Source organism: Meriones unguiculatus, chromosome 10 (genome assembly GCF_030254825.1).
Source record: "Meriones unguiculatus strain TT.TT164.6M chromosome 10, Bangor_MerUng_6.1, whole genome shotgun sequence".
Lineage (NCBI taxonomy): Eukaryota > Metazoa > Chordata > Mammalia > Rodentia > Muridae > Meriones > Meriones unguiculatus.
This window is the reverse complement of record NC_083358.1, coordinates 13,569,439-13,594,516: the sequence shown is the minus strand read 5'-3', so window position 1 is coordinate 13,594,516 and position 25,078 is coordinate 13,569,439. Positions and strand designations below refer to the sequence as shown.

The 25,078-nt window shown below is 44.7% G+C and overlaps 1 protein-coding gene across 7 annotated transcripts in view; it reads left to right on the top strand.

Annotated features, from left to right (window-relative positions):
• Window positions 1-25,078, top strand: part of Wwox (WW domain containing oxidoreductase) — a 906,316-nt gene that overhangs the window by 32,181 nt on the left and 849,057 nt on the right. For all 7 annotated transcript variants that reach the window (XM_060391914.1, XM_060391916.1, XM_060391917.1 and 4 more), the window contains exon 5: window positions 16,771-16,877. In XM_060391914.1, coding sequence (XP_060247897.1) covers window positions 16,771-16,877 — 107 coding nt within the window. The remainder of the gene's footprint in view (window positions 1-16,770; window positions 16,878-25,078) is intronic.

The window sequence follows — 25,078 nt, the reverse complement described above, 5'->3', positions numbered from 1 at the left end:
GCAGAGAGGAAGGGCTGGCTCCTGGACTCTGAATGAAGCGATCCTGATGCTTTCCAGGAGTTGCAATCACTAGTGACAGTTCAATGTACACTTTTTATCCATAAGAATTCATCAAATAGGATTAGGAAGGAAAATATGCCTGTGGATATTTCTAACTTTTTTCTTTTTTAGTGGATATTCTTCCAGTAGGAATTTATTGATGTGTAATTAATAAAGTGTTACTGTTTTCAAAATTATGCTTGGCTAAACAATGGAAATTTCCTAAATAACTGGCAGGTAATAAAAAAAAAATTCAGTCACTGACAGCTTGTCATGGTTGAATCTAAAACCTAGGGGCAAAATACATATATTCTATGTAGTTTCCATTTCTAGACCCTGAATTTCTAAATTCTTCCTTATAAAATTTTAAATTTCTTTTTTTTTTTTAAGAGGAGGCCTCTAATTATTGATTTTCTTATTTGATAATCTCTTAACAAATTTGATCCTCACAGTGCCAGTAATTGCTGAAGTAGCCTCTTTGACGGTCAGTATGTACTGTTAATTTAAGGGAATTAGAAGGGTTGGCTCTTAGAATGAGGTGCACATTCAAGGCCTTAACATCTTCAGGGAAGGGAGGTGAGAAACACTTACGGAATCAAGCTCGGGCCCCGAAACATGCTTAACAGCTTTTAAAAGTGAAATAGTTACCTCTGTGGACACAGCAATTACTCAGCTATCACACTACGAAGAACTGGTGTTAGTGTATAGAAAGCCAAGCTGGGCCCCGGTGTGTTAGAGCCACTGGCGCTCCCCAGCCAGTGGAAAACAAATACAGCACGAACATTTGCGAAGCATCATCCTGTTGGGAGTGAACGGGTCCCGCCAGCCCCTCCTTGGGAGCCACACAGCCAAACACAGCAGCAGCATCCACTTGGTGGTATTTTGATGGGCTCTGTCTTGAGGGTTCAGATCAGGTTTCAGGCCAGACCGGTGCCAATGCTCTTCCGTCACAGGTAGGACGTTCTGTGGGGTTGTGGTTGATGGGTTGGCGGCTTGAAATGGACCCTTCTGCTTGACTTACAGTAGGACACTTCACATTTTTTTCATTAGAACCAACAGTGTTAATGACGTCAGGGGCCCTGCTCTCTCTATTTCCCGTTTAGGCCAATTTGACCAAAGTTGTTCAGATTTTCACTCCTTTGAACAACACAGAGATCCGGCCACAGTGAAAGAATATTCTTAGCTTAGTCGCTCACTAAGAAGTGGCTTTATTCGATGTTTGTTAAATTTGAACCCAAACACATCGCACTATGTGACAAGCGTCCTTAGTCGGCATTCTGTTGGATTGGAAGCAGAATCAACACTTAGTCACTTTAATTCATTTAACTTGGCTTTCTTCAGAGTTCCAGGGTCCAAAACCAACACGTTTGTTGACTACACAGAGGTGGGGAGGCAGGATGTAGTTTAATACCCGGCTCTGCCACAAGAAGACAGTAGAGTCAGGACAAGTTGAAGGAACCGAAGAGACAATGTAATAAGATTTTGAGGCAAATGGATACTTAAATTTGTTTTAAAGAGATCCTCTTCAGATATGTGTGTTGCATATAAATTTGTAAATTGTCCCAAACTAAACTTTCTATGATTGTTATCCTGCATGAGCCCTGAACTTGGACTGTTGTAATTAAAATTTTTTTTTTCTTTTAATCAGAGAAATTCTCGAAGTCAGGATCACCTACATCCTGAGCTTTGTTCTTATTTTGCTTCAGTTCAGTTCAGAACCAAATGTTAAAAAGTCCTTTTCATGTTCCTTAGGTCAGCAAACTGGCTTCCCATTTTGCAGATGAGGAAACAGGGGCTCACAGAAGCTGAGTGTTTCAGTTTGCTGGTACTGCTGTAACAAAGTTTTGTAAACTGGGTAGAAATTTTCTGTTTTGTGGTTCTGGATGCCAGAGATGAGTAGAGCAGACGTTTGTGTGTATCAGAGAGCCTGTTTGCTGAGGCAGATGATGGGGCTTCTGATTTTATAAGTGGCTTTACTGTTAGGTTTGTATTATGATGGTTTAGTACAGAAAGTAGGTCATTATGGGCAGATCCTTGAGGGCTTTATCTTGCCTTTCCCCTATCTATATAATCTGTTTTCCCTTCTTCCATTCTGCTTCTTGTCCTTTATGATGGGCTGCAACCTCTGTGGTCACAGCAGTGAGGAAACTGACCAGGGAACAAGACTCTTGCTATGTTCTCCGACTTAAGAAATTCTTTGCCTTTAGAGTGATGTGTGGTTGTGCCTGCACGTAATTCTGGCATTTGGGAGGCTGAGGCAGGAAGGTCAGGAGCATAAGGGCAGCAGGGGCTGCATAAAACTCCCACTCAAAGTTAAAAAAAAAAAAGTTTGCTTATGTGCTTATTTCGTTTCCCTTTCCATATCTATTTTAACGTGCCAAAGAAAATCAAGTGTACTTTACTGTAATGGAGACTCTAAAATGCTGTGTGCTTGCAGGGCAGTCTAAATAAGATTGCATGTTTGAGCTAAATAAGAAAGAGTGCTAGTAGAGCATGCTTCCCTCAAGCTGTTTAATCTCTGATGGAAAATCTCCCCCAGAATCTTGTGGCGTGGCTTCCAGTTTGCTTCTGCTCCAGCTGCTGGGAGCCAGCAAACCTCCTGGCAGGCAAGGCAGTCTGAACCAAGTTCCTTGCAAACTGGAATCTTCTGTCAGGGCTCTAACGCCTCCACCAGCTTGGAGCACACGCTCTCTCCTTTCCAAATGGAAGTTGAGCCTAATCTCCAATCATTCACATTACTGATGTTGGAAACTTCTACCCAGATTCCTTGGACCAGAGGCAGCAGCTGGATGAGGGGAGCAAGCGAAAGTGTACAGCTGGCTGAGCTTCAAGAATCCAGCAAAATCAGCCTCAGCTCGAAGATGCAGTGTACTGCCCCTGAAGTTCATGTCAAGCAGGTGCCTGATCACAGCTCGTGGTTAGATTTCGAGGCTACTGAGGGGTACAGATTTTTAAAGACATGTTTTACCGGTGTCTGGTTATGGTTGTCTAAAACAAGATGTTATCAAACTCACTACTCCTTTTCTTCTTCCCCTTCCAAGTCAGCATGGTTCTTAAACAAGCAGATCTCTGCGAGCTTAAAACGTGACGGATAGTTTCTCTCAACAGTTGTGTGCTCTGTAGTCCCCATAGTCACCAGTTGTGTTGTATCAAAAAGGTGTGCTTGAAGCTGGGGAGGTGGCTCAATTGATAGAGAGCTGTTGCACAGGGATGAACCAGATGTTCAGGACCCCTGGAGAAACCTGGGTGTTCTGGTGCATCTGTAAACTTAACGTTGGAGAGGTAGACACAGATTCCTAGAGCTCTGTGCCAGTCATCCAGCCTACCACTGGGCTCAGGAAGGGACCCTGTTTCTTAAAGAATTGTGGAGCATGATTTAGGAAGGCACTTGACATGCACACACACACACACACACACACACACACACACACACGTGTGTGTGTGTCACACCTAGTAATGATTTTTTGTTTTCCTCTGTGTATCACTATCTGTGGAAACGGTGATATAAACCTTGTCCAGTTCTGAAAGCTACAGTTATGGCTTCCTCTACTCCACATTATTGTGTGTATAATTATAGCAAGAAAACAGCGGGCACAAAGGTAGGTTTTTTTTTTTAATGTTTTAAGTTGAATTTCAATAATGTCAACATTTATGTTTGATAACAACCGAACAAACTAGCAACAAAAACAACCAGCCAAGCCACCAGATTTTGCAAAGCTTCAAGAGTAATTATGTTAAAGATATTATCTAAGCTATTATGTATATTATTACAGATACTTTTTGAAAACTGACTCCAAGAAAAGGATAATCTTTTGATTAGTCCTTTTGGCATCATGCTTCTTTTTCTTTTTCTTTTTTTAACTTAGCCTCCTTATTTTATATTTTGAGCAAATCTTTCGTTTTCAGTCATTAGTGTATATCAGTCAGTCACAGGAAATTGCCTTTCACTGAGAGTTGTAGAACTCATGGTTGTGAGTAAGGTCATTGTGGGTCAAGAGCACAGACCTGTGTATCCAGCCTGGAAGACTTAACTGAATCCCTACTTTCAAGAAAATGTGAAGTGTTTTGGAGACTGAAAAGTAAATTCTGGCTGGGTTTCATAGCACTCACCTTTAATCCCAGCACTCAGGAGGCAGAGGCAAGGAGTTACCCTGTGATTTAGAGGCCTGGCCATTTAGTAACTTTCAGGCCAGCCAAGGCTGCATCTGGAGACCCTAGAGAATTTGGACACTTTGAAAGGTGAACTGCAAAAGAGTATAGAATCACCCTAGTACTGTGTTGAGCACCTTAGGAGCAGAAAGAGCTCAGTCTTCTCAAGAGGATAAGCAATACACCAAGGTCACTGATCTCCTTGTGGAGCTCCTGTCCCCTTCAGGTCTTCCTATCTCCCCCTTCCTTGTAAGATTCCCTGCACTCTGCCCAAAGTCTGGCTGAGTCTCAGATTCTGCTTTAATACCTTGCTGGTTACAGTCTTTCAGAGACTCTCTGAGGTAGGCTGCTGTCCTGTTCCCTGTTTTCTCCCTCTTCTGATGTCCATCTGTTTGCCTTTCTGAATGAGGATTAAGTATCTTACCCAGGGTCCTTCTTGCTTAGCTTCTTTAGGTGTATAGATTTTAGTATGCTTATCCTATCTTATAATATCTAATATCCACTTATAAGTGAGTATATACCATGTGTGTCTTTCTACTTTTGGGATACCTCACTCAGGATGATCCTTTCTGGTGCCCAACATTTGCATGCAAATTTCATGATTTCCTTGTTTTTAATTGCTGAGTAGTATTCCACTGCATAAATGTACCACAATTTCTGTATCCATACCTCAACTGAGGGGCATCTGGGTTGTTTCCAGCTTCTGGGATCTTTTCTGAGACTGACACTCCAACCAAGGACCATTCATGGATATAACCTAGAACCCCTGCACAGATGTAGTTCATGGCAGCTCAGAGTCTGAGTGGGTTCCTTAGTAATGGGAATAGGGCCTGTCTCTGACATGAACTCAGTGGCTGGCTCTTTGACCACCTCCAGCTGAGGCCTCCTGAGGGGGTAGGGGCAGCCTTACCAGGCCAAAGAGGAAGACAATGCAGCCAGTCCTGATGAGACCTGATAGACCTAAGGTCAGATGGAAGGGGAGGAGGACTTCTCCTATCAGTGGACTAGGGACGGGCATGGATGGAGAAGAGGGAGGGAGGGTAGGATTGGGAGGAGATGAGGGTGGGAGCTACAGTTGGGATACAAAGTGAATAAACTAATTAATAAAATAATTTAAAAAGAATAATAAATTAAAAAAAAAGAACATCCTCAGTGAGACATCTGTATCAGTGAGACATCTGTATCAACCCCCTTTTCCCACAGCTAAGAGAGCCTTGTGGAAGGGTGTGGGTGTGTGTGTGTGTGTGTGTGTGTGTGTGTGTGTGTGTGTGTATGTGTGTAAAGAATCTAATAGCCAGAATGGAAGGAGTGCTGCCATCAAAGCCTCTCTCCTGGACATGACCTGCCTATTGCTTTTGTGAACTTACAGAAGCCATGGCTGCCTGCCAAAGAGCAAGCCAGCCAAAATTCTGCATAGATGAAGGTAGCTGGTCTTCAGGCCTCAGCACTTAATGAGGAGCTATGGGCAATTTATAGTTTTGGAGGAGGCATAATCAGACTTTCTTGAGCATGTGGCCACTGGTAGAATTCTCATACCCCAGAGGATGGCTCCACATCCATACATATATGAGAAGTACCAAGGAGACATACTTACATTATAAAAAATAAAAATAAAATGTCGAAGCCATGGGGTGTCTTTGCATAAGCCAGGGCCAGTCCCCTTGTGGCTGGTTCCTGCTCTAAATATTGAAGCAGTCTCAGGAAGCTCAGAAAGAGCAGTGAGAAGTCCTTCCATGCTGCACAGACGATGCACGTTTGAGAGTATAGCCCAGCCCCCTTGGGGATTTCACTGGGTTCTCCTCTACTCCTGAAGTCTATGGAAGTGACTCCTTTAAAGCACAGAAGGCCATGCTCCAGGGCAAATCTTCTCAACATACCAGAAGGCAATTTGTTGAGGGTCTAGAAATAGAAGTGTGTGCACACGTGGGTGTGTGCATGTTGACTGTTTATATACAAGTCTGTGTGTGTGTGTGTGTGTGTGCGCGCGCGCGCGCGCATGTGTGTGGGAGTTGAAATAGAAGCCTGAGCTGAAAAGAACATGAACTCCTCTGTACTGTATGAAATCCTGGGTCCATGGTACCCCAGTTATCTTTTTTCAGTTTGTTTGTTTCTTTGTTTTTGTTTTTCAAGACAGGGTTTCTCTGTGTAGCCTGGGATGTTCTGGACTCGCTTTGTAGATCAGGCTGGCCTCATTCTCACAGTGATCTACCTATCCTGAGTATCCCCACTTATCTTAATGCCAGTGAGCCAAAGAAAGCTGTCTTGCCAAGGCATGGCATTCAGCGTATAAAAGGTGGTTTTTAAAACATTTTTCCCCAGGAGGCCCTTGTCCTCTTTAATTTTTGTCCTTCTTTTAATTAATTGTCTTCGGGCTCTGGAACATGTTTATTATGGTGCCACGTGTAATTTGCTTAAAGAACAACAGACTACAAGCCACTGTGGTGTCACTATTTTTTTTTTTTTTTTTTTGCTTGTTTTTTTGGAGCAGGAGGTGAGCAGTGGCTACGTGGACTTGATTCGATCAGGACATCCCTTTTACGTTTGTGTTCAAAAGCCTTTAGGAGCTAAAGGGAAGAAAATGTGAGCTCCTCCCGGGCCTGCGGTGTTGACACTGCACCCAGTAGTTTTTGGATGCCGGAAAGGGGCTAAACTCAGTCTGAAAGGCTGTCGCCATCTTTTGGAAGAAGGTGCAGAGGGACTTGACTGCTGTGGATTCGTTGTCGCCCCTCGTAGGCCTTACACAGAGAACTGCTTCTGAAGCCAGGCATGAAGTGGTGTTGATTCTGTGCTCCGTGATGGAATGTTAGAGTAGAAAACTTGACAGAACTGGGGGGTAGCGTGCACGAAGCCGGTATGTCGGTGTCCTAGGGTAGCTGAAGAGGCTTTCACCCAGACGTGGAAGACGCCTGAAAACATGCTCGACGTTGAAGCATGAGCGGTGGGAAGCACTCCTCCTTGAGAGAGAGCCTTGAGCTGTACAAGAGGCAAGCACACAGGATAGCAACGGCCACAGCTATGTTAGCCACACGTGGCGAGCAGCAGGTTCTACAACCACACCGACCAGGTCTTCCGGCAGAGGGTGGGCTTGGTGAGAGGCCGGTGGGGTGTTCCACAGCGGGCCCTCCTCCCTCACAGATTCCTGTTTAAGCTCCTGCCAGGAACCCTGCAGCAGTGCCTCTTGACCGGCACCTTCTTGACTTCTTGAGACGCATTTAGGAGATGAGGAGGGCACAGCTCTGAGTGTGTCTGTGAGAGTGTGTTCCTCAAGAACCTTTCAAGTAGGGAGACCCCCGCCCTGAAGGTGAACAGCACCCCCCCCCCAGACTGAGGATCTGGGTGGAAAAATTGGGGGGGACACTCCCAGGGGTGTTCTCTTTCTGTTTTCTGGCTACCAACATGTGAGCTGCTTTGTTCCTCTGTGCCCTCCCACCTTGATGGAGTGAAACTTCAGATTGTGAGCTGACATAAGTCACTTTCTCCTTGGATCACCATCCTCTCAGGTGCTTTCCCCAGTGATAACAAATAGCTTGACCTATACAGACCCTAAAGGAAGGGGAACCCTGCCTTCTACAAAAAGGCCTGTTTTCATGCTACACATGCAGTAATTTTCCTACTCTTCAGATAGCAGCTGGGTCTGCTACAATTCATGTATCCAGTGACCCAGAATTTTAGCATAGGTCCCACAGGTGAAGGGCTCAGTACTATGAACTGCCCTTGCTTCAGATGCCCAATTCCAAGTCCTAGATTGTCACCTGAACTTCTAAGTGACTGTCTACAAAAGGAGTGTCCCTACATCCTCTTCCTTGAGTTGGATAGTTTGGTAAAGTGACTCAGACAACTCAACGGAACATTTTCTTATGTCTACCACGTTGTTACGAAGGCTATTAAAGAGTGCGGCCAAGTGAGGAGGTTCTTGGGTGGATTAGCAGGCATGGGCACAGAACTGTGCCCTTCTGGATCTGCATCTCCCTCTGTCTCTGTGCATTTACAAACTTAGAAGTTAGCTGTGCTCTTCATAGAGGTGTCATTATGCAGGCACGGTTGGGTATATATGTGGTTGGTATATAGTGTCTAGCCTCTTCTTCCTGGAGATATGAGGTATAAGAACTCAGGAAGCTGGGGATCCTGATTATTCCAACCCCCTAATCACATTTCCAGGAATCCAACCCCCAACTTCCAAGACTCACTTCCTGAGTGTAAACCCAGTGTCAAGTGTTGGTACTAAGCATCGCTGAGAGGGACCCCTCTAGCCTCGGTCGCACAGGGGATTCCCAAGGTTTTGAACAGAGATCAACACTCTTGTTTGCCTTCTGTTGCTGTAATGAACACCATGCTCAAAAGCAGTTCGAGGGGGAACAGGTTAATTCGGCTTAACCGAAGGTTACAGTCCATCACTGAAGGAAGTCAAGGCAGGGGCTTAACCGAAGGTTACAGTCCATCACTGAAGGAAGTCAAGGCAGGGGCTCAAGGAAGAAGCTAGAGTTAGGAACTGAAGCAGAGACCATGGAGGAACGCTGCTTCCTAGCTTTCTTCCTGTGGCCTGCTGATACCTGCTTTTCCTAGATAGCTCAGGCTACCCTGCCTAGGAATGCTGCTGACAACAGTGGTCGGAGGCCTCTGCGGGCCCTAAGCAGTTATCAATGAAGACACGCTCACAGGCCAGCCTGACGGAGGCAGTTCTTCGGATGAGGTTTCCTCTTCCAGGTCTGTCAGGTTGACAGTCAACATGAGCCTTCACGGCCATGTGTGTATATATGTATACCACAACGCCACATGCTGCTAGTGACAAGGCACTCTTGGTAGTTCAGGGTCCAGATGGTGGGGTGTGTCTCCTCTGGACTTTGGCTCTACTGTCTGTCAGGACCCCTTGATTTTATAAATGCCTTTACCTTTGTGTTCATCGCTTGCCTCTTGTGGAAAAGGATGACAACACTTCCAGGGTTTCCTTCAAGCGCTTCTTAGAATCCCTGTACTGTATACAGTCATTGGCATGGTGCCCAGCAGCCAGTAACCATCCTGGCTCCTCCTCCTCACCTGGATGCTTCCTCGGTCTTCTCTTCATGACAGACTGCTTAAAGCATACTTGACGTTTCAATTGGCTCCTCCCGTTCTTATCTGCCTTGATTGCTCTGTATTAAAATTCATAAAGACCCATAAATTATCAATTAGGTGTCATTCAGTTGGTTATTTTTAGTTCTTACTGTAACAGGCATACACGCGTGTGTTAAAAATTGAAATGGCATGCGTTGTAACATGTACGGTAAATCTTCCTGGCTCCCAAACAATTGCCCTCTCTCAGAGTAGTCAGTGCCAGTGCTGTTTACACACATGCCTTCTTCATTTGTGTTGCATTTTGCAGGCCGTTCTGTGCTTTTTGTGTGTGATGCTGTGCGTTGAACTCGAAGCCTTGCACATTTAAGCAAGTGTTCTACCACTGAGCTATATTCCCAGCCCAGCAAGAACTTCATCTTTGCCCCCAGTGTTGGGGGTTGAAGGTAGAAATTTACGCATGCTAGGCAAGTAGTCTGCCACCGAGCTGCAACCGTTGCTGTCCTGCTTAGTTTTTAACGTCAACTCAGAACAATCTAGGATCTCCTGGGAGGAGGGAAGCTCGGTGGAAGCATTGTCTTGATCAGATTAGCCCATGGCCATGTCTATGAGCATGGGGCACGCCCATTTAACACTTGATATGTCCAGTTGCCTTCAGAGGTAGCGAGTCAGTTTATGTCCCCTTTCCACTTCATACATGAGCTTGTCTGGTTCCCCCCACGCCCTGACAACTCAGGTGCTCCTGAACATGCCTGCAATTACACAATGTGTCTTCATCGGGCCTGTCGGGGACTGTGCTAATTGTGATCTCTGGGCAGTCTTCTCACTGTGATTCCTAACCAGGACTGTCACTGGCAGGTCAGATGAAAACTCATTCACCCAGCACAGTGGCAGCACTCAGAACCAGCCTGAGGTCAGTTTTGCCTCTTGAGAGATCTCACACAGTCACTTGCAATTTATTATCTAGCACTGCAAAACATTCTGGTGTGGTATTGCCCAAATCATAGACATTCAGCTTGGGGATGCTGGAAAAAAAAAAAAAAAAAAAAGAAAAAAAAAAAAAAAAAAGAAAAAAGATTCCCAGTGAACCAACCCATTTCCCACCTGTGTGTTTTCATCTCCTGAACTGGTCTCTTTCTTTTGGTGTGTTGTGAAGGGTGTTGAGGAAGCATTGCACTTTGGGAAGTACTCCTCATTGGCTGTATTTGATGCCTCATCTCCAAGGCAAGGCTGCTCTTGAGTTATTTTCTCTGGAGAGATTGCATGTTTTGTAATTTCTTAAGAGCTGGCAGCTGTGGATTCTGTTTGCTAAGAGTGATGTGTGACCCTTTGGAATTCAGAGGTATGGAATTGAAACAGTACAGATGGTAAGCAAGAGCACACACGGAGTTGTTCATGGAGTTAGGGTAACTACAGAATGAGCAAAGCGGGTTATCACTGCCTCTTGGCTTTGTCTTCATCACTGGGATGACTGTGTATCCCGGAATCTCCTCTGCAGTGCCTTAGGAGAGTTGGGTTTCAGTGACTCAGTCAATGCCATCTCACTTTAATTCCATTTGCGTTAGTCAGATCTGTTTGGAAAAGTGTGGTTCTTGTAGATTTAGGAGAACATAAGGGAAACACACATCCTTAAAACTGTCAGGTTTTTTGTTTGTTTGTTTTTGTTCTTTTGTGGTGTTGAGGCTTGAACTCGGGGCCTCACACACAGGATAGGCAAGCAATCTACTGCTGAGTGACACCCCTAGCCCAAGCTAGTGGTTTATTCATGCATAAACAATGCAGGCTGGAGAGATGGCTTAGTGGATTAAGGTGTTTGTCATGAAAGGGTGACGACTTGAGTTTGAATTTCAAGAAACCACATAAAAGCTGGGTGGTGCTGAGCGTCCATAACTCCAGTACTCCTATGGTTAGATGGGAGGCAGAAACAGGAGGACCCCTGGAGGCTTCTGGGCCAGCTAGCAGCTAGCTTGGCATACATAGTTATCAGAGACCTTGCCCATGAACAAGCCTGAGGCTGTCTTTGGAACAACACATGCTGTATTGTGTGTGTGCGCACACTCACCCACCCACATCCAAACCAAACAACAACTCCCCAGCTCTGAATTGTTCCCAGATCTAACTTCAGCTGAAAGGCACAGGCTCATTTTCCTGCTCTGCCCAGAATGGAGACCTGTTGGGGCAGATTCTCTGGCTCTTTGGTTCCTGCCTCAATGGTCCATTCTTGGTGTAGTGTACAATGGTTAGTGGACCGCCATTTCTGGGATCTTTTAATGGAGTACAGTTGCAAGTAGTGTTTGTCTCCAGTGTTTTACAATTATAAATTAATAATAACAACCCATTAGAAATTACCGGTGTCGTAAGTCCCAACTCCTTTGGGCATCTTAATAAAAATGATAATTAAAACCATAATTTACAGTAAATGGGGATACTGCCCAAGTACATCCACAATATGGAAGAAATTAAAAATCCCCAACCAGAAAGAATATTCCTGGCACTGTGCAAGAATCTGCCTTGTTCTTTGAGCCCATGTCCACGACACCTCATCAGGGCTTGTTGGTTCTGGCTTCCCACCCTAGAGCCTTTTGTGCTTGTGGAACCTGTGGGCAATTCTGTGCCCATCTGTATGGCCACCTGCTCTGAATACAAACCCATCCCTCCCTGTGTGTTTTCTGTCCATGCAAACAAGTGGCCAGGCTCACCCACATCCCTCAGAAACCTCCAGTACCTCCTGGATGCCCACCCAATCCTATATTTAGACAATTGCCATGCTTTGTAGATTTTTCCATCTTCCAAGTGTTCTTCTAATTTATGCATGTAGCCACCCAGCCTAAGAGCCTTCTTTGTCCCCACCTGGCTGTTCACAGCACTGCCCTGTTTATATTTACTCTATCATCTTCATGGCCACTGGAGGGGCTTTAACTAGATAAAACAACAACAGTGCTAACTCACAGTGTTATACTCTGTCCACTATTTTCCTGAACATCTTCCTGTCCATTGGTATGCATGGTTCAGTCTTCCTTTCTCTAGAATTTTTCTGTGAGGCCATCCCTGGTCTTTTGTTATTCCTGGCATCTTTTCATATGTCTGATTTTTCCTTATCTCCTTCAGTCCTGATGTAGTTCTTGGCCCAGGGTTCCTGCTGCCGTACAGTCACACACTGTGATGCACATAGGTCCCTGTTTTGTCAGTCTTTGTGTACCTGCCTGAGCAGAGCTGACTACCACTGCTGGCTTTATCTAGGCGTAGCTGGAGTACTGATCTCTTGCTTGGCACAGTAGGCCTTGGAATGACTTAAATAAAATCTGCAAACAGATCAACAGGAAATATTCTTAAAGTGAGGGCACATTAATTTCCTTGTTGTTCTGGCCATATATATATACCCGACAGGGAGCTCCTTAGGGGATGAAGAGTTTACTCTGGCTCATGGTCATGCAACAAGGGTGTGAGCAGTGTGGTATGTGTGCCTAGGCAGGAAGCAGGGAGAGATGGGTGTGCTCACGCTCAGCCTACTTCTTCCGTTTCTTTCTCTCCAGGGTCCTGGCCCACGCAGATACCGCTCATATTTAGGCTGGGTCATCACACGTCAGTCACACCATCTAGACATTTTCCTCACTGACACGCCCATGTCTCCTAGGTGACTGTTGATCCTGTCAAGTTGACAGTGTTAGCAATCACAGGCGGTCAGGTATAGTGTGCGTGCCTGTATTCCTAGCTCTTAGGAGGCGGAGGCAGGCGGATCGTGAGTTAAGAGACCAGCCTTGGGGGTGTCACAATAACTTTGGGTTAACAACAGCAACAGATCTGGATGATCTGAACAGAACCAGATTCGGGCGTCTGGTTCCATAGTGACCTCCTGGGAAATGCGGGCATGGGTGGTAGTTTGCTGTGGCTGACCTAAGATGCTAATCCTCAGTTTGGTGGGTGCCTCTTCAGTCAACTGGATGTCATCAGATGTGGTTAGAGCCCCGGTAGCTCTATCAGAAGCTCCTTTAGAAATGTTTGACCATGACGCTAATTCAATTAGGAAAAAAAGGACTAAAGTGAGAGGGAGAAAAAGAGGAAGGAAGGGACAGTAAGTGGGGTGGGGTTGGAGAGGAGGAACAAGAGGATGGAAAAGGTGGACGAAGACATCCAGGCAAATAGAACAGTTTGTGTTCTTGATTTGTTCTATAATTAGCCATTTTGTAACTTCTATTTCAGAGAATTAAATTTGGGAGTCTATTCTCTATGTTGGTTGTTTGTGTTTAATACTGAAAACCTGAAACCACAAAGTATTAAATCCCCATGGGCACTTAGCTCTTCTGACCGGATCTCCTAGTGCAGATGCCCTATTGCAGAGGAAACCTTGCTGCCCATTGTTTAAAAATGCCTTCCGTTATTTATTCTCTTCATATTATTAGTGTTAAATATTCTCCTGCACCCACTGGCCATCTCCTCATGGTTAAGCTGCTGCAATTTAAACATTGTCATGAAGTTAATTTTTTATAAGATGAATCAGGTTATTAAATTTAGTAAACCATTGCCTTCATTATTTTGCGCCAACTTTGGCACCATGCAGGATTGGCTTAGCACTACCACATTTAGCTAATTAAGCTGGCCATCAGCCGCAGCGTTACGAGCGTGAGGGATGCTGTCCTCATGGGTTTTATCCAGGACTTAGCAGTAGGTAATGTTATTAAACTTTTTTTTTTTTTTAATTTATAAAACTCCATACTCTGGAGATGTGGTTTGCTATAAACGTGTTATTGTCCTTGCTGTTAAACCATCATCTTTTGAAATATCTCCTGCTTTGTTTTTGCTCCAAAGGCGGTTGTAAAGGATTAGAAAATGGACTTGTCGGCTGTAGCTTTGACAACTTGACTAGCCCTGTGTACAGCTCTGTTTGGATAAAGGGAGATGTAAGGCTCAGAGAATAACTTTACACGACCCGGAGGTAGATGGCTTAGCCATACCTCTAGTCAGGACTTACGTGAGGGAGAGAAGGTACATGCCTGCCCCCACAGCCTGTTGCTGCCATCACATTAGATGCACTGACAGCTTTCAGGAATACAGAGCCCTGTGCTGTGGGTCATTCTGTCAAGTGAGATAGCCTGTTCTAACAGGTTTGTTTGGGAAAACAAAAGGTGATGGGAAAGGTTATATTTCCTCACTGCAGATTTCTGGGCAGAGTCATTCCAAACTGTAGTGAGTAGCGTTTTGACAGGATTTTCATATTCAGCCTTTATTAAAAAGCAAGTTACAAGTTCATTAGGGTTGTTGTACAAAAGAAGATGGATGATTTCAAAGCTCTACAGCATTGTGGCCCGTTAGCAGGCTGCATGAACCATCCACTCCTTAGTGAGGGCTTCTGGGATGCAGAGATGGCAAGGCACGAAGACAGTTGTTTATTGCTAATTTGGAGAATCCTGCCTGGCCTAGCATCATGCCGACCTCCTTTCCGTCCAGAAATAATACACCTGTTTTAGGGTGGCGCACGTCTGTAATCCCAGCACTCAGGAGGTAGAGTTCAGAGAACTGGAGTTTGAGGCCAGCCTAGCTACATAGTGAGTTTGAAGCCATCTAGGATGCATAGCAAGAACTTTTCTCAATCCAAACATATCCCCTTGGTATGTTTTTTAAAGATGATTTGACATGTGGATTCAATTTTTTTTTTTTAAATATGTAGGATCTTCGAATTTTCCAGTTTATCCTCATGACATTTCTTTCAGAAGTATTTTCCTAGGAGTTTGCCTTTTAAAAACTTAACCTTATAAATTTATCATCCTAAAGTAATTGAACATTTCATAAAATCTTTAATAATTATTTTATTTTAATATTTAAAATTTAGGAAAATGCTCTACAGGTACTGAACCTGCTTCCGTGTATGACTGGATGGTTGGGGGGGATGACTCTCCATGAAGCCAGTATCGCATTTTACAGAGACTTCATTTATTTATGTTTTAAAGATTTGTTTATTTTTATTTTATGTGTGATCATCTCGACTGAATATATGTATGTGTACCGTGTGTGTGCCTGGGGTCCATGGAGATCAGCAGAAGGCATTGGGTCCCCTGGAGCTGGAGTTAGAGATGTTATGAGTTGCTCTGTGGGTACTGGGCACTGAACCTGGGTCCCTACAAGGATATCCTGTGCTCTTAACTCCTGGGCCGGCTCTCCAGATCCTATTTATGTATGGTACATTATGTTTGTGTGTGTGTGTGAGTGTGGGTTTGTGCGCATGAGTATAGTTGCACATAGAGGCTACAAGGGGACATCTGATCCCCCGGGGCCAGGAGTTACAAGTATCTCTGAGCCTCCGGATGTGGGTGCTGGGAACCGAACTTAGTCCTTTGGGAGAGCAGCAAGTGCTCTCAACTGCTCTCTCTAGCTCCCCTTTCCTGGAAATTTTAACCACAATGCATCGAGCCACTATTTCTGATACCATCGTGAGTGACCATTTGTGCATTTGTTTCTGTTTTTCTCTCTTCTGGCCTTTTGTAGCATCCTGTTCTCTTGTGTGTCTTACTATTTTAGGCTTTCACTCCAGAGAAATAGTTGGAGAGATGATTGAGGCTCTGGATGGTGGCTTCTTTCTCTAGAGAGAATTATCATTATCATTTGCTTTGCAGTTAGATAGGGACAGGGCACTTTAATTCATTCAGAAACTACAGTGCCCGAGGCTGAGCTTCCTGAAAGGTTGGCCAGTCTCTGGTTCTCCTTTGAGGCAGTAGCTGTGGTGTATTTACCAGGACCCTTGCTTTTGAACCCCAGGCTTACATTTTTATCTCTCTCTGCCTGTAAGGGTACCTCTAGCTTGGCCTGTCTTCTGTCTATTGCGAGAGAATAGGACATGAATAGCATCCCGTAGTCCTGAAGTGTGCTGCTGCAGCTTCCCAAACCTTGGCCTCACTTGTACCATCATATTTCTGTGATATTTTCAAAGAAAGACATGTGTGTGCATGCATGTGCTCTGACATAAGCGTATGCCTTCACACACACACACACACACACACACACACACACACACACACACACATTCTCTGAATGTTTTCTAGCTGTTCTCACCAGGAAGGTAAGAGGGAGGGCCTAGGACACACAGACTGCCCCAATTGCTGGATGTGTAAGCTCTGGAAACGTTCATCACAGAGCAGAGCCCGGGGGCCTCTTTAAACAGAGTGTCTAGGGGTGGTAGCGAGGTGACTGGCTGTGGGTGTGGCCTGAACTCTCGTGGACTGGGCCTTCATCCTTGATGTAGCCATATCCTTTGGGGGCAGCTTCCTCACATCTTGCTGTTGACCTGCTAGGTCAGCATGGCTCTGCTGTGTGTCTGAAGTAAGACATTTTATCTGTCACGTCACTGAAGCCACCAAGCATCCATTGCACACTTTCACCCACTGAAAATGTCTCCTGACCTGTCTGCCGTCCCCTGTGGCACAGAATCACCTCTGGCTGAGAACCACTCGGTTCTGTCAGTGGTGTCCACTAACGGCCCTACATGACTCACGTGTTGACACTAGCATTGTTTCTAATGTGGACTTTCTTTTTTAACTGCAGGGTTCGAAACCGCCAAGTCCTTTGCCCTCCACGGTGCGCACGTGATTCTGGCCTGTAGGAACATGGGCAGAGCCAACGAAGCCGTGACCCGCATTCTGGAGGAGTGGGTAAGTGCTTGGCTGCTGGTGTCTTAATCGTCAGACTCATACACCAGGCTGAGTGCACGCTGGCTTAGGCACAGTGCATAAAGGTTATTGCTCTTGGAATACCGTCCTTGTTTTCAGAGTCGTCTTCACATTGTTTACTCTGCGAAGGAAAGGATGAGTGAGGCGGCTATTACCCATGCGTTTGTTTATAGTTCACTGCCAGTGTCATGTGCTTGATTACTTAGAGATTTGAGAATGTTTACTTATTTAAATCTTTTATTAAGAGAAATAAAACGTAGCCAATGCCCGTGAATGTGGTTGGAGTGTGTGTGCGCGCGCACGCACTCATACGGCATTGTTTAGCCATTTCTACAGTCATTTATTTATTTGTTGGTTTGTTTATTTTAATTTTCACAGTCTTGTAATGTATGTTGTTCATTTTAGTCTTTTTTACCCCCCCGTTACCCTTTAATCCCCCCTCCTCCAGCTAAAACCCTTCTTCCCTGTGGATCCGCATTGACTTCATGAAGTTAGGTAGTGGGCTGGGCAAACAGCATGGGAGATGCCACTGAGCAGTAGCAAGGGCATGTTCAGACACAGAGGAAGGGTCCACCTCCCCAAATTCAAGGACCCTCAGGGAGCCACAAGGAAAAGAGATGTTAGCACCAAAGATGAGTCTTGTTTTCCTGCAGAAAGAGAGGGTAAAAAGGAAAAGTCCTTCCTGGTCTTTGAGAGGTAGGCATTCTTGACTATTTCTTTCTGGTGCACCCCTCCAAGTAAAAGGTTTCAACTCCAAGTGAACAAGTGCACACGCTCTGATCTGTGCTTTGATTGTCCCCAAGGGTCTTTCCTTGGGTGTCCATGTAGCTTTTAGGTTAAGCCTTTGCTCCCTGGGGTACAATTCCTGACAGAAACAAAAGAGGGCGGGGGTATTTGTTTTGACTCAGGATTCAGCCTAGAGCACTGAATCCTTTGCTTTTAGATAGGTGAGGAGAAAAGCCATCTTGGTAGGAGGGTGTGGTGAGGAAGGAAACAAGCCAGAAGGAGTCAGAGAAAAAGGGGGGGGGGAGTAGGGAGGGAAGAAGAGAGTTGGGGGAAAGATTGACTGGGGGTTAAGTGTATTTCTCTAGAACACCTCATGTCCTAATGATCTATATTTTTTAACTAGGCCCCCCCTTTCTGATTTCCAGCACCTCCTAACAGTGCCATCAGATTCTGTATCAATCAATAAACCTATCCATCCATGAAGTCAGAATCCTTGTAATCTGATTTCATCCCCCAAAGGCTCCACATAGGAGCATTTCTGCATCAGGGAATAAAGCCTTCATACACGCGCCTTTGGGGGACAGCGCAACTCCAGACTCTTCAGGCTCAATCTCTTCAATAGTTGCTTGCCGTTCCAGCCCGTGCTTATGCATTCAGTTAGCCAGGGTCCCGTTTGGGGAGATGAAGGTTGTCAGCATCCTCGTGCTATTACAAGTGATCCAGTGTCACTCTGTCTTCTGCCTCAGACTTTCTTGTAATTTCACGTGAAACTAGGTCTAAAGTATGCGAACCTTTTCCAATATTTAAGTCTCTGAGCTTACCCATGGGGCTGAATCATGTGATTCACTGGGCTGCATGTGCAGTTAAAATGTTGGTGGCCTGTTTGTTGCTGCGTTTCATCTTTGAACTGATCTTTTTCTTAGAATACACCGTAGATGGGAACAGACTCATCTGTGTCTATCCCATTTTGATATATATATATATATATATATATATATATATATGTATATATATGTGTATATATATATATGTATATATAGACAAATGTATGTCTATATATATCAAACATATGTATATTTTTTGGTTTTGGTTTTGGTTTTTTGAGACAGGAGCTCTCTGTGTAGCCCTGCCTGTTCTGGAACTCCCTCTGTAGACTAGGCTAGCCTCAAACTCACAGAGATCTACCTGTCTCTGCCTCTCAACAGCTGGAATTAAAGGTGTGCTCCACTACCACCTGTCTCCATTTTGATATCTTAACTGTCTGCCCTTTATTTCCGTCTATCCATTTGTTTATTTATTATATATTTAAATCTACCATCTATCTCTTACCTATCAATTATGTATCGTCTGTATCTATCATCTATCTTTTTTCAGTCTGTCACCTAACTTTGATCTATCAGTTACCTACAAGTCTTTCCATTTATCTGTCATCTATCTCTATTGCCATCTCTCCTTTTCAGGCAGGACCTCACTGTGTAGCTCAGGCTGGCTTTAAACTCACAGTATTCATTGTGCCTCCACCTCCTGAGTTCTGGAGCCACCACACTTGTCCTGATTCCACTACTGCTTGACACACAGAGGCACAAATTCCTGGATCTAACCTAGTGAGCTGTAGGTCCCTGGGCAAGTCTGTTAGTACATCCAGCACATCTCCAGTGAAGAAGGTTTAACAAGATGATCTCAGAGACCCAGCATTTCCCCTCTTCCTTTCATGTTAGGCCGTAGTAGCTGTGTCCCTGTAAGTCAGCTTTGGGACCTATCACCAAACAGTTCCTCGATGAGGCATAGCAATCCTGGAGGAATGATTATGTGGAAATAGTCAAGTGAGGGACCTGGGAACAGGAAGTGCTAGTGGAAACAAATGTATCCCATGCAGTTTCAAACATCGAAATTGCATCACGGAGGGTTTGTACTGTAGAAACGCAACTCTCTCATCATACCTCGCTGGTGTACTTATTCCCCCTGTATGCCTTACTCCCCTGAGACTGTGATTATAGAGGACCGGATTTAGCCCCTAAAGCCACGGTTACCATTTCCTTTCACTGCCTTCCTTGTCAGTGCAATGTAGAGAGCCAGTCTAATACTGGTCACCTTCCTTGTGTTTGGCCCCTACACCTTCCCCTTACTGATCTGATTTTCCTCAGGCCCCTCCTTATTTCACATCTCTGCACAGGGACCTCTTCTGACATTTCGGTAAGGATGGTCAAGGTCAGTTTGACCACTGCAGGTTTTCAGTCTGCAAGCCAGCTTGAGTGTGATCATACTTTACCTGAGATGGACCGTATCTGTTCCTGGCTGGGATTGTGCTGAGACATATTGTCACCCTGTGGGAGGTTCTGAGTCCTCCAGGGTTGTTTTTTTGTTGCAGTCAGAGCTCATTCAGAAGTCTCTGGGCATTCTGGCTCCACATTGAACCTCAGGTGCCAAGGCTCTGTGGGCATTTTCAGCTCAGATCTGGAGATGGAGTTGGTTTCTTCTTCCATTGAGCTTGATCCCCCCAGCCTGGGCTTTCTCTTCCAAGTTCCACTGTACCTTCTGGAATCTCCATGTTCTCAGGGCTTCATGTCAGTATCTTAGGCAGTGGAATGATTTTTCTCAATTCACAGTCCTCATTCATGGAATTTTTGTCATTTACTGTGTCCAGGCATGGCACATTACAATCAAAAGCCTAACGGAGGAGCCAAAGGACAGCTTTGCCAGAACAGGGTAATGTCCAGAGCGATATAGCTTGTGAGCTCAGGGAAAGGGCCCTTGTTTATGCCATCTGCCCTGATGATCAGTTGGTCCCTTCTCCCCCTTATCTGAGTGTCACATCCTTAACTGGCAGTCTTTGCTGTAGATCCTTTGGTGATTCCCAAATTGTTCCTTTCAGGACCAGTCATATTTAGAGAAAGCAACTCCTTGACATCAACATAGCCACATCCCTCTTCCACCCCTCCCCCCTTTTCTTTCCTTCTCCTCCTCTCCCCTTTCTTTCTTCCTTCTCTTCTTTTTCATCCTCCTCCTTTTTTTCCTCTTCCTCCTTCTCGTGTTCTGGCTGGGAATTCACTATGTGATCCAGGCTGGCCTTAAGCTTATGACACCCCTGCCCTAGTCCCTTAAGTGGTGAGATTACTGGTGTGCACCACCAGATCCAGCACTGAGTCTACCAGGGCCTAGAGCTGATCTGATAATGAACTTACTAAGGACCAAGATGAATACAATAGAACTTTCTTCTCTTGACCCAGAACATCTCTGGACATATCCAGATGCACTCTAGGAATGGTGCTTCCCACTCCTGGCTAATTGTCACTGTTATAAAAATATGTTGTAGGGATGGAGTGTGATTAAGAGCATGTATTGCTCTAGGAGGGAACCTGATTTGACTCTCAGCACCCACACTGGGGAACTCAAAATTGACCATAACTCCAGCCTCAGGGAATTCAATGCCTTCTTTTTGCCTCTGGGCACCTGCACTCACATACACAAATTTGCATACAGGTACACATGCACACACAGTAGTAAAAAGATAAAAATAAAAATAAAGCTGTAGTATGTTGGCAAAGATTAGAAACAGATACACACCATGACCTTGGTAAAATGTCTGAACTTCTGGCAATTTCAGCTTCTTCAGCTATAAGCCATAGAGCTGGTTTGTATACAGAAGGACTATGCATAAGTAAAATATTAACACATGATGGGGAAAGATTAAGTGCTGGATTAAATGCCAACTGTCTTGATTAATAACAGCGATGAAGATAATAATTTTTCACGCATACATGGAGAGCATGCATGCTTTTTGCTCCTCAACAAGTGGCTGAAAGGGGAGCTTTAAGGAGGATGTTTACCAACACCATTTAAGTGGAGCCACAATGAATTGTTTTTCTGGCTCTTTATGTCTGGACTCCCACATTTTGATAGATAGTTGGTTGACTGCTATTTGCCAGTGCAGTTCATATTAGCGCTCAACTGTCATTTGAAAAGCATCTTAATTATTTACGTGATTGCTTTTCCTTTTGTATTTACAAAAAACCTGCCCTTTGCATATATCTAGGAAAGGCGATTAAAGGCTCAGTCACCAGGAACAGCAAGCAGTGGTTATTGAGAGAGATGAGAGATGAAAAAAAAAATCAAGAGATTTATTAGTGATGGTAATGGAATGTGTATATGGCAGAGACAGCACATGCTGGGTTGATTGTAGCTTCCTGACCTGATGCTTCAGTGTTAAATTACTCCCGTTTTCCGTGGGGTTGGTTTCAAGTGTGTTTATCTCCCTGGAGAGAAGACACGTGGAAAGCACTGATAGCAGTGTGCCCCAACAGCCTCATTGGTAGGCATCAGAAAGAGGGGTTTCCACATGTGGAAAACTCGGCGCCAGACATTATGTTGGGCGAGCGCCATTGACACTTGGCTTAAGAGTTTTCTTTTTTGAGAGAGGGTCTCACTGTGTAGTCCTGACTGGCCTAGCACTGTAGACCAGGTCGCCCTCATAAATATGCCTGCCTCTGTCTGCTGAGTGTCCCAACGCAGGAGTGTATGTGCTACCATACCTATCACGGCTGAGCCTTCAGTACTACTGATACCTTGTTTTCTTGGTGTGATATTAAAGGTAGGTGATGGTGTGACACTCCTTCACAGTTCTAAGAAGTCCCTCAGAAGTCCAGCAGCCTTCTGGCTACCTCAGAGCCACTCAATGGCTTTATGAGTCGATGGAGCCTCGATGATCGTGGTAATTTTCTCTTAGTCCCTTTGGATACTAAAAGCTTACACTCTGCAGTATGTCTTTCCAGATGGAAGGCATTAGGGGTGATGTCTTCTTAAGCAAGATGAGCATGTGTGCATGCGTGTTATATGTGGAGTGGCTGACACAGAAGCTTTCTGCCTAAGTCAGTGACTTGCCTTGGAAAAGATGACTGTTATCTAAAGCAGCCCAAAATACAAGGCTCATCCTGTTGTTTTAAATGTCATAAATACCAAGAAAGTATTAATATTTCCACTACATGTCTTAGATTGTTACTGTTATGAAGAGACACCATGACCTCGACAACCCTTATAAAGGAAAACATTTAATAGGGGCTGGCTTACAGTTTCAGAGGTTTTGCTCCATTATCGTGATGCTGGGAAACATGGCTGCGTGCAGGCAGACAGAGTGCTGGAGAAGGAGCGGAGAATGCTACGTCTTGATCCGCAGGCAGCAGAGGGAGACTGTGAGCCACACTGGGCATAGCTTGAGCATAGGAGACCTCAGTGTTAGCATCCACTGTGACACACTCTCTCCAACGAGGCCACACCTCCTAACAGTGCCACTCCCTCCATTCAAGCATACGAGTCTGTGGAGGCCATTCCTACTCCAACTGTCATAGTAAGTTACTAGGAAGAGTCCATCTTAAATCAGCCTCAAGATTCTCTAGGCTATTAGCTTTAAAGGTTCTTTTTCTGCCCAGTATTGGATTTCAGAAAATAAAATATGATATAAACAGTTTTGTGAGCCAACAGCAGCTATGTAAACTTTTTCCTCGAGCCAGTAAGCATAGCACTCACAGCCAGAGACAAAGATGGAGTTCTTAAAGGTCCGCCCTGGGACATTTTCAGATGTCATTTGCTGTTATCTTCACATGGTACTGACGTGGCTGTGTTCTAGGAAACGTGCTTAGCATGAACAGTAAGACATACACACTGTGTGATTAACCCATATGACAGCCAGGACTTTAGGACTTGGGGGGAGGGTTGTGTAATTCCTCACAGCTGGATAAAGATGGGGAATCTGAGTTTGCAACTACCTCTCCCTGATTCCCAGCCATTCTGTTATCTAACCAAAAATTCCTTGCGTGTGTTATTTCCAAAGACTGGCCTAGATTTCCCTTTTCACTTCCATATGTGACTGTCTGTGTCTCTGTGTGTGATTGTATGTGTGTCTGTGATTGCGTGATTGTGTATGTGTATGTTTGTATGTGTGAGTGCTGGTTCATGAATGCTGTAGCGCATATGTAGAGACTGAAAGACAATCTTGGGTATTGGACCTCGTCTTCTACTTGTTTCAGAAAGGGCTTCTTACTTGCCACACTACGTGAGCAGGGTAGCTGGCTCAGGAACGTCTGCCTCCAGTTTTCAGTGGAACACTGGAACTGCAGATGCCCAGGGCACCACATCACTTTTTTGGGTGGGTTCTCCGTGTCCCAACTTAGATCCTCATACTGGCATGGAAAGCCCTGTAACTAAGCCATCTTTGGTTTTCTTTTAGGGGAGAATGACCTTGAGCTTCTCATCTCCTGCTTTGACCCCTCATGCACTTAGATTATGGGCTTGCATCATCAATCCGGTTTTCGTGGTGTTAGGATTGAACCTAGCTCTTCATACATTCCAGGCAAGCCCTCCCTCGGCTGAGCCACACACTCCCAGTCTTGACCAGGCTTGTTTAAAAGACTCAGTCCAATACTGTATTCAAAGAGATTCATCTCTGTGTGAGTCACTGTCTCATGATGGGAAATGTGTTGGTAACATGAGGGTACCTGTGGTTGCCTAGGAAGGAACTTTTCTAGCTCTTTGTAATTTGATGTCATTGATAACTGGGTCAAAGGGATCTGCATCTTTCCTTCCGCCCCCTCCCTTTCCTTGTTAAGTGCTATGTAGTGTATTTACTGTTCTGCTTAAGTTGCCCATTTGACCTTTCTTGTCACGGGCCCAGGAAAGATTCTTTATCAGTTAATAAATTATTCATCCCCTCGTAGACATAATTGGTTGCTAAAATATTCTGAGTTTTCTCTGTCTTCAGAATGTCTGAAAATTGTGCCTGGTCCTTATCCTCCAACTTTTCCATCTCATTTCTCATTCTGAAAATTTTGCTTTGACTTATTCTTGACTGTATCCACCATCCTTTGATCACCATTTCTGTGTCTTCATTTTTTTTTTTTTTCTTCTTAGCCATCTCTGGCAGTCTTGAACTGAATCTTTTCAAACTTTATATCCATTATAACCTTTATATAACAAGGGCTGTGGTTCACTGCAGAATTTTAAGAGGGCAAACAGGAGGCACAGGTGGCTAGCTCCAAACCATCACTCCCAATTGTGTGCAGCCCAAAGAAGATCCATCCCTTCAATAACACGGGTTCCCCTGGGTTCTTATTAAGCAATTTTGACATAGTTTGAAGAGACGGATTTCATCCTAAGATGGTATCTAGCCAGTGGCTGCAAGGCCTGCATCTGGCCACTCAGCTTTAGCCTATTATTTAGGATGGAAAAATATACTTGAGACTGTTTTTCATGTTTATTATGGACCATTCAAGTGCCTCCGATGTAGTGTATATTAGATTAAATAGAAGAAAAATATTGTGGTGATAAAACCATCTAGGCAAGGATAAATAGCGATCACCAGGGCTGGAGGTGGTGCCTCGGGCCGGCTAGCACGTGGGGTGAAAGGTCAAGGTTAACCCCAGTAAAGTATTTAAAACAGAACTAAATTTACACAGAGGTAGGCTGGG